At 40.7% G+C, this 10,770-nt stretch overlaps 1 protein-coding gene across 1 annotated transcript in view; it reads left to right on the forward strand.

The window, feature by feature from the left end:
- LOC128354552 (gamma-aminobutyric acid receptor subunit gamma-3-like) overlaps window positions 1–9,865 on the forward strand; it is a 95,583-nt gene extending 85,718 nt beyond the window's left edge. Inside the window, exons 9-10 of the mRNA XM_053314767.1 lie at window positions 7,107–7,303; window positions 9,584–9,865. Coding sequence (XP_053170742.1) covers window positions 7,107–7,303; window positions 9,584–9,865 — 479 coding nt within the window. The remainder of the gene's footprint in view (window positions 1–7,106; window positions 7,304–9,583) is intronic.
- The last annotated feature ends 905 nt before the right edge of the window (window positions 9,866–10,770 follow it).

A 10,770-nucleotide genomic window follows, 5' to 3' on the forward strand; every position in this document is an offset into this window, starting at 1 on the left:
GCTTTGGAGGTAAGAAAATCCCTAATTTAATGCCTCAAATCAACTAAACAAGTTTAAAAAAATAAAAACATATTGTAAACCATATATGGAAATCTGTAACCTAAAGAAAATCTTGATCATCTGTCTCCCTGCCTCTTCTGCCTTTTCTCATCATTATAGACATGGCAACATATATTTTACATTATAATTCTACCTCTGTATTCCATGACTTGACTGCCCTGTACATAATTTGGTAATTTATTATCATGCTAATTACATTTACTGGCACTAAATTGATTTGATACAGTTTAACATCTACGGTATAAGATGGGCATCTAATGCTAAAATGAAAGTTTGAGACAGCTTTTTTAAAATATACCAACTGAATTATGTTCAATAATTTGTCACACTGACTACTTAACATTGGCCACCTACACAGATCATATACATGTTATTTTGGTAGACTCCCAACCAGGCTCGCTGAAATTTTTCACAGTTCTTTCTGACATTTCCCTGCAGATGCCAAAGTCTCCACCTCATTTATTCATTGTGTCAACTGGACTGCAAATAAACACCCTTCCCCAGTGTTCACATTCCTCTTACTTTGCCCAGGGAGTCAGTGGTAGTGCAACTTTACCTCCCCCAGACATATCTACTTAACCTCTACCATTCAAATTTTTCTCTCTTGACCCAAGAACTCAACCCTAGCCGACTTCTGCAACCGCCCCAATGTCACTTGCGTTGGGACAGTACTCACAACTCTGAAGTGCTTTAATTCCACTCGGTCCCCGCTGCCCTTCATCAGCCTGCCAGTCAGCCAATATCACAGAAGGTCATCTGGAATGTCTCTGTGATAATAAAGAAGTTATATTGGAGTTTTGTCCCCAGTCGTTATCAAGCCCAAAGGAAAAAAACTTTGCTGATAGTCAAACAATGAAGTCGCCTCGTGTTGTATCAAATTCAATAAGCTAGCCTAACAGTATTACTCAAGCATATGCTGGGCCAAATGGAGCCTTTCTGCTTGTGCTGTTAATGAAAGTTGATCATAATAAGAGATTGTGTTCAGCTCCTCTCAGCTTAGCTTCTACTGTTAGCTTGATGAAAGCTGACACGATGACAGTTGAGCATCAAAACAGCGTGAGACCAGATGAGCTCAGGAGAGACAACAACACAAAGGTTTATTTTCAGCGTGTGTTAAGAGATGCTAATAGGGGCTGCAGATGTGTCTTGAAATGCCACTTCACTCTTGCTCTTCACCAAAAGATAATTAGATTTTTTTTAATCTACTAAATGTCTCATTACTATTAGATTAACATAAAATGGAGAGGTTTTACTTCAAATTAATTTGGCTTGATGACAACAGCTTTTTACCAATGTAGCAAAGATTTAGTGTAATTTCATAACAGTTGTAGCTACTGGGGTATGTATGTAGGCATATGTGGTTTTATTCAATATATTCAGTCCTTCCAGCTTTCACCTTGATACTGAAACTGTTATTCAATGTGCTCACAATGTGTCTTCCTGTCTGTCCGTCAGTCTGTCTTGCGTGCTTGTCGACAAGAACCAAAGGCAGAGAAGGCAGTATGTGGGTGGTGGTGTGATACATGACCAAAGGCAGTAAAAGGCTTGTGATCTCCCCTAGACAACAGGTATCACAGAGAAGCAAGCTGTCCCAGGCCTGATAAACATCCACATTCAACTCAACAACAGAAAGTCATTTAGCCTTTTATTCTCTAGTACATCGCCCCCATCTTTAGGTCGGCCTGAGACCTGATCCCAAGGCTGAAAGGGAGAAGAGAGATCAGAGGAAGAAAAGCTAGGTGCTAGAAAGGGACAAAACAAGAGTGTAAAGCAAAGTGAAGGCCTCTGACATGTATCAGCAGGGAGAAATGTCAGAGTGAGGGGGATCAGTGGAGAGGTCCAAGGAAAAGGCAGGTGATGCCACTGACTCTCCTCTTCCCCCCTGCAACCCCGCCCCCTGGAGGCGGTGTGCCTTGACAACCTGCTAACACGTTCCAGGTGGTATTTCCAAAGAGCTGTCACTCACCTGCTACACCTTCAGCTGAAAGCAGCGGGCTGGAAGTAAGAGAGCTGAGCTCAGGTTGATTTCCATTAGACCTCAATCTCTGCAGCTCAGATGGATCTTGACAGAGATACGAGGGATTGTTGATGAGGAATAAATCCCCCCCCCAAAGGCACAAGTTGAGAATGTAGAGCTGTAGAGGGTAAAAGCGAACTGTGGCACTGGAGTTAATTGAAGTGGGTGGTCACATCCATCATCATGCTACAGAGTAAAACAGAATATCCCATCCTTTAAGTTCATTTCAAGGACCAATTTATCCTAATTCAAAAGGATCTCCAATTATAAAGCCATACTGATATTTTCAGTGTCATGTGAGATTTTCGTATTATAAAAAAGCATCATGCTTTCGATGTGTCTTTAGATATTAATCAGCTGGTTCCATCACACCGGAAAGTGGTGGCACAACACTCTCACAACATAGGCAATGTCAGAAGCTTGGTGACGAAGTGGCTAATTGGAGGTGGTACAATGTCGACTTTTGGTCGTGGATAGTTTGTAAGTCATAAGATAGATACGAAGAAAAAGGTTCTATTGGTGTTGCATCTTATTTGTCTGAAAAGATTAAATTATTAGCCCTTATTAAAAGTTTTGCAGTTCATCAGGAGTTGTTGAAATATATGCATTAAACTCTATGGAAACTTCAGATCATGGTACTTCTATTGAAACTGATTGATTGTGGCCCATTTTTTGGCTGTTATGAATACTGGTTTAGGCCTTGCATTGCATTATTAAGTCCTCAAAATAAAATGACAAAATATGTTGTCTGTAATTGTCTTCCAGAATAATACATAGAAGCATTTTCCCATCTGACACTCAGCAATCAGCAGGGCGGTATCTTTTGTCAGTGCTCTCAAAAACCATTGCAAATCCAACTATGTTGCACAGAAAGATCAGGGTTAAGTTTAAGTGACAGTTTAAGGGACAATTGAGATCATGGGTTGAAAGAAACTAAATGGGAAGCGAATACCAGTCTGCCATGTCAAAGTCTGATGTTAAGTTGACCCATCTAACCAATCAGACAGCCTCGCTATGCAGACTTTAAGGCTCAGTCTCAACATCACTCCATTTTTTTTTTCACTCCATCACTTTTGCTACTAGACACAAGAGTCCTAATTCCTTTAGGCAGTGTCACTTACATATAACCATATCATTTTTGGACGTTTATTTGCAGGCTTGATTGTGGACAGTTTTCATTGTTTATTTTCTATTTTTTAACCACAATTCCCAAACAGCACCTTGTTTGGAAGAATGTATTAATCTCGAATAGTGGGGCCAGGCAGTCACCAAAATAGGCTTATTTCTCATGATATTGATGCGGTGGGAATAAAAAGAAGTAACATTTAAAACCCCAAGGTTTCCCTGTGAGAGCCATCATTCACACAAATGCTTGTCAATGGTGATATGTCAGCGTGGGCGGAAGAGCTGAATACGTTCCTCATGGGAACCCTACCACCAAGGCAGTGAGTTAAAGATAGGTAGTAGTACAGAGACATCAGTCGCTTAAACTGTGCGGTGAAAGAGATAGGGGAATCTAAACTGGGTGCTATGTTCACCACAGGGACAAACCTGCACTGTGATCAGCTATGTTCTCCCCCTGGGCGGTTTCTTTCTGGGACACATGATTGGCTTTCATGGTGGTATAGTCACCACTTCCAACAAATGGAGTTATCCACAAGTTTTCAGATGCCTCACACAAAGTAGTTCTATTATTAAAGGCTTCCCTGACCTTGAATCTGCCTATCATCTGTCTATAGATCAGAAAATGCACAGCGGAGTAAATTAATTATAGAGGAGAGCAGACCTACACCAAGCTGTTTGGTGCCAAGTATCTCCTTGGTCAGAGGGGACTCATGTGGGGCCATTTGACTGATTACAAGCATGGGAGACGTGGCTTCAAGTGAGGGCCTCTACACCGCGTCAAACACCTTTTAATCAGATTAGATTGAAGTTGCTACGTGTAGCATTTTAACCTCAATCACTAGCACATTAATTTGAAAACATCAGCATAATTGCCATAAACAAACAAGGCTCTCACCGCGGAGACTGTCGGCTCCAATGAACGTTGCATTTTACTTTGTGTTGATGAGGTGGAAATATCTGCTGGAGTGCTTGGCAGCTCAAAACAGGAACGCCTTCAAATAATACAGCTTTTTATTTCCACTTCAAATATTCTGAATGCGCAATTTCAACTTTACATTAACCTACTTAGTCAGAACATATATATTCACTGTTATTTTGGGGCTGCTGTGATCTCTGCTCTTCAAAACAAACATACAGTTAATGATTCTTAAAAGGGGATTATATGATGCTTTTTGTCATTTTTATACCAGGATAATGTTGGATGTAAATGTCAAACATGTTCAAATGCTCCTTGACAGTCAAAATCCAGGGCTCTTGTTTGGTTGTTGCCAAGGTTGTTCCATTGGTTGTTCATATTGTCAACATGCACATTTCCAATCAGAATCAGGCTCTTTCATTTATAGATGTATTCTAAAAGTTTCTGTATAGTACTATAGTTTGTTTGATAGTTTGCTGATGTAGTCTCCAAAATCACCCAGATATCTATTAAGGGGCAGCTTCTAGAATCAAACCATTAGAGCAGAGTGGGCTCATCATGCGGGGGCGTTGTAGCTAAAAACGGCCCGTTTTAAACATGTGCTGAACTAAGGGGCTGCACAAAGAGCCAGTATAAGACAAATAAGGATTTTTTTTGGACTGTAAATCATGCAAATATATTCCAGAAGAGCCCCAGAATATAAATATAGACCTGGAGAATCGAATCATGTGTCCCCTTTAATCCCGCCTCCAAAGCTTTGATTGGTTGCCTTTTAGTCCACTGAATCAGGCACAATCATAAACACAACAATGGATGTTACATACAATTTGGCAAACATTTGAAAATGTGGAAAGATATAAATTGGAGCTTTAATAGCAACAAATCTATACATTCAGTATGAAAAAGCACTAATTAGGAAAAACCACTGATCTTAGAGCAGATGAAGTCTGTAGTCATAATGTAGTCTTGTGACCTGGCCACTGATCCCTAACTGGTACTCCTCTGTACTATTTATAGACGCTCCATGCACACAAGCTGTGGTCTGTTCCACTTGATTTACTCCTGGACACATAACAAAGGTCAACATCTGATATTTGTTACCATATTGTGGCAACACCCCATCACCACTAGACATGTATGACACTATTTAATGCCAGCTGCTGCCATTAAAATCCCATCTTTTATATTATCTTGCATGTAAAAAACAGGAAAATATGGCCTCTCTTGTTGCTGTGATCACACTATCAAGATGATTTTGCACTCTGATGATGTGTGCTGATATTTTTTTATACAGGCATATGCACTGGAGCTTTTCTCACTTCTGTGTGACGGCCCTTGTTTTCTGTCGGTAGATGTGAGACTTTGTGTTGTTCAGATCGCCTGCGCAGACAGGAAACACCCAGTTGCTATGGCATCATGTAGCGGCAATTCCCACAGAACGAATTAAACTGTGCAAAGAAAACTTGTGACCTTGATTTGAAAGAGCAACCAAACTGTGAGCAGTCGGTGGGTTGCTTGAAATTTAAAAACCCTCACCCAAAAACAAATAACAGGTGTGTCAATACACTTGCTGTTATATTGAGATAATATCGGGTACAGTACATTTGGGATCTGAACAGATACTTAGATTTAAGGTACTGGGAGCACGGAGTTGTTCATTTACCTAGTCTGGCACTTAAATCTAATGAGCGAGGAAAAAGAGAAAGTCTAGACGAGCACTACCAGAGGAGGTAGCTTGAAATAGATGGGAGCAACTCGTCTCTATGGAAACCGCAGGCAAAAACAGTGGCACACACTGCCATGAAAGACATGTAGGAGATGAGGATGAAAGAGACAGAGAGGAGAGAGGGAGGGAGAAAGGGACGGAGAGGGAGAGGAAGGGTGGGACGCGGCATGGAGAGAAACAGGAGAGGATGAGAGGGAAAGAAGGCGAGTTGCAGCGCTTACGAGGATGATGTGTGTGTGTCAGAGCAGTAGATATCGATGCCCCCAGTGGGCATTAATGTCACTGGGTTCATCTCTCTTTGAGAGAATTGATTTTATTTCACCAAGCGAACACAGTATTCTCCTTTAAGACACCATGGGGAGTAATTTCTCAGACAATGGCACTGATGAAACAATTAAAAGTTATGGTCAATTTAAGTAGTTAATCTATTGACAGTGAGAGGGCTAATAATTGATTTTAATAATGACTGATGTCACAATTTTACATTTTATTATTTAAGAATCAAATCAGTTATCCTCTGATCACGAACAGTTGACTGGTAGTTAATGTCCCAGCTGCTTTTAACACACTCTGCTCTTCATTTAGGAGTCCAAAACTAAAAATCAATTGCATCTTTAGCACGTGTGTATAGAGACCAAATGATCAATAAAGACAAATGAAAACTTTGACAAAGTGAGTCAGAATCACAAGATCCTAATTTATTGTATTGTAAGTCAGTTTGTTGGAAGTTTCTATTTGAATTTTTTTGACTTACTCAAACTTTTTACATTGATTTGAAAACTTTATTGAATTCATTACCATGGCAGATATACAGGAATACAGGGCCCACTTTTTCCCGCATGCTTACTGAGCCACTTCAGAGACAAAGTCATGTTTCAGTCATGAGGAGGTGCCTCTTAATTCTAATGTGGCTCCATTGTATAATAGAGGTCCATAACCTGCAAATCCATTTCCTCATAGATACTTCCATCACATTTTTGATGGTGGAGAAAGAGAAAAAGAAAAAAAATTAATTCTTTGATAATCTGAACTACTCTGCTGCACCAAACAAATCTCTTTAATATAAAACAAGAGCAAGAATGGGGACATCTACCCAGAATACCCCATATGCATTATTAATGCTGATTAATAAACCTCTGCCCACATGTTATATCATCACAGACTTCTACACAGGTCACCCCAGCGCTGACCAACCAGCTCTTCATTATGATTTCACAAAGTATTGCTCCTGCATTCTTCACACATGCCTTACCTCCCCCCAGGTATCACCACGGTCCTGACCATGACCACCCTGAGCACAGTGGCCAGGAACTCTCTACCCAGAGTGTCCTACGTGACGGCCATGGACCTGTTTGTCACCGTCTGCTTCCTGTTCGTCTTCGCTGCCATGATCGAGTACGCCATGCTCAACTACTACTCCTACAGTATACGCAGACCGCCCGCCAAGACACAGAGAATGGTAAGCCTGCGGTGACTGCGTGGGTAAAAGGCTGACACTGTAAATTAGCTCAGCGTTTGCCTTTTATTTGCGTAACATCCACCTCTGCCAAAGCCACGGTTTCTCTTTGAGCACATGCTGTATGAAAGAGCCTGTAAAGAGTGTCTCTTTCATGTAATGTTCACAGTAATGTACAACAATGAATTAAGGACATGACCTGCAAAATATGGCAGATGTTGTTTTTATAGTGAAGCTATTATTAGAGCTAATCTCAGAACAAATTCAGATTCAGACAAAAATCTGATTGGTTTCAGGACACGACAAGATCCACGGGTGCTATAGCAACCTCAGCGGCTCTCAAGACCACCATCACCCAATGGGGTCAAGCACCTATCCTGATCTAGCTGTCCAATAAGAAAAAAACGGCGTCAAAAGCTTGAATTTTGTGTATATTCACAATCCTGCCACCTGATGAGCTGAAAATATTACTGGAAAGTGTGCAGCGTGTGTTTGCACATGAGCTAAGCTGGAGTCTTGGTGTCAAACGATGATCTGCTTCAAAGCTGTTTCAACCCTGAAACTCTGAAATTCTTATGATCTTTTAAGGGAAAATGAACAGAGAAAAAAAGCTATCTTTTATGTAGTACTATCAGCTTTCAGAAACTCCTATTGATTGTGTCCATAGGGCAGCAAGCTATATATATATATATATATATATATATATATATATATATATATATATGAAGTGCACAGTGTCTTACCAAGTGTCTGAGGTGTCTTTATGTGCACGTGCACTGGTGAAAACATTTCTTTTCTAGCAATCACTCCAGTACGAGAGCCTAATGCTCTGTGTGGGCGTTCTCAAGGCTGCACCTGCCGCGAATGCTTTAATGGCGGCGTCACACATCTACGAGAACTGAGTCAGCCACCACTTGTGTCATTTCTCTCTCTCCAGATCCCCTCCCTATTCATTATTTCCCCCCTATGTAGAAGAGTTCTGCCGAATGTGTCTTAGGGCTAAAAAGACTGTCAGCTCGGGCTGAACAATTAAGTTATGTTACATTTAGTCCCCTCCTCTATATTTCTGGCTCTCTGCTGTATTTCTTTTCCGCACGGTCTGTCTGTGGGGAAGTCTCACATTTCCCTCCCTCCCTCCCTCCCAACTCCGTGTGGCCCCTTTGTGCCACCCACTCAGTCAATTCTCTTACTACACAAGACACATCTAACTCTGTGCCTCGCTCGCCTCCCACTCTCCTTTTAAGAGTAGAGGACTGCGAAAATGTCTAAGGATTTTACCCCAATTAGGCTGTCCCATACGATTTTATGAACATGAGGGAGAAAGTCACATAATTCATTTTCTCACGAGGCACTTTTTTTTACTTTCCAGTCTAAAAATTCAAGCTTTAGCTACATTATATGACTATAAAAAGGATGAAAATAACAAATAACAGTTATTCATGTTTATATATGTATTTGTATGTTCTTAAAGTAGTTAGTAGTACTCAATAGACCTCATTTAATTGACATTATACCTCATTTATGAGTTTAGAAAAGCATAAACTATGAATTATTATATCAAATTTAAGATCAGAGGAAAAAATGTTGATGGATTATCACAAACTGATAAAGTTTAGTTAAAATATTTGAACAACAGCACTTAATCTCACCTGTTGTACCCCTGGGTCAAAATTAAGTGGTTTGACTGTTTATATAAAGCATAAAGTACAAATTGTCACTCAATTCAATGAAAGTAGTTATGATTATAACTTGCAAAGAATGTAATATGGAAACATCCATGTAATTTTCAGGCAATTATACAAAATAAATCCATATTCCTGATGAAAAATTTGACCCGAGGAGTGTTAATCATCAAAGCATCATAAAAGAATATCGATTCAGATGCTTTTTGAATGTTGTCATTTGGTATTGGGATTTTTTTGCTGTTGAACTGGATAAATGCAGAGAATGGTACATCACTTTGAGATTTATTGAGTGCATCAGTAGTGGAGTTTGATGGAGTTTGTCAGCAATCAAAAACATCAATAAAGACATGTCATGTTCTTTATAGACTCTATTTTGTACTAATGATTATTCACACAGCGAACCACTGAAAGACATACAATTTCTCCACAGCAGCTTCAGTGAGCTAGAAAATAATACAGGAAAATGACTTTGTGGTGTTGGAGAACGGCATGCAGCCACAATTATAACCACACTCATATTTTTCATCAACTAGTCTTGTTTTACTTCTACTTCATCCACAATAACTCTCTCTCTCTCTTCCTCTGTCATCCTATACAGGCCTATTCATCTTTCAACATGGGTCGCACCCCTCGGCCCATGATGCCGATGGGAAACTCTCTCTTTTGGCACGACTACGACGACAACTGCATGTACGAGTGCCTGGACGGGAAAGACTGCAAGAGCTTCTTCTGCTGCTACGAAGAGTGTAAAGAAGGCGGCTGGAGGAAAGGACGGATCCACGTCAAGTTGGAAGAGTTGGATTCCTACTCCCGGGTTTTCTTCCCGACTTCCTTCTTGCTTTTCAACATCGTCTACTGGGTCAGCTACCTCTACCTCTAGTCGCCCTCGGGCCGCTGAAACGGCCACAGTCCCCGCCACTTTGCACCGCGGCTCGAGATTTGAGGGTAAAAACTAAGCGTGGGAGAAGGAACACGAGGCGGATCCGATCTGTGGGGGATTGCGGAAGACGTTATGGAGCGATGTGACTTTAAAAATACATGTGCGCTGTGATGCAAAGTGAAAAAAGAACATGATACTTTGAGCAGTTCAAGATTGTGGCACTCCAAGCAGAATAAAACGCTCAGCAGTAGAACATCAAGCCGCCAAACATTAACTTGAATGGATTGGTCCCGTTCATGACCCTCTCAGACAGCTCTCTCATGACAGTCTCCAAGACAACAGACTGCTGTGACTTCAGAGACTGTTTGAGGACGGGGACTTACGTTGTTGAATCCTGGTCGACGAGATGGCGAAGCACCCATAGTGCCTTCTTTAGAAAGGGTGCGGCACCGAGAGACGCAGCTTCAGAGTTCCCCTCCATGATCTTTATTACCTCATCCATCACACCGCCGCATGCTGAGCTGTTTATTCTTTGAAGAAACAAACCCGTAACACACAGTTCTCACCACTGGAGATGTTTAAGAACTAACACTCATCATTCATTTTGTAGCACATTAGTTTTAGTTGTACTTTAGAATTAGTTCTACTTTCTAATAATAGTAAAGTTTTCTTCTTATTAGGATTAGTTGTACTTTTGCAGCAAGTCAACTAGCTCTGACATCAGTTGTTAACTGTTTAATATGAGTTAGTGTCATGGGCCAGTGGTTGTCTGATAGAATATTGTTTATTAAGTCAGTGGGCTTTTGTTCATGATGCTTTATGACCAGGCGAGGCAGTTTACAGTGGATGCCAAGATTTGGGTGTTTTAAATGAATGCTGGGTTACATTCATACACACCAAATGTA

Source organism: Scomber japonicus, chromosome 24 (genome assembly GCF_027409825.1).
Source record: "Scomber japonicus isolate fScoJap1 chromosome 24, fScoJap1.pri, whole genome shotgun sequence".
NCBI lineage: Eukaryota > Metazoa > Chordata > Actinopteri > Scombriformes > Scombridae > Scomber > Scomber japonicus.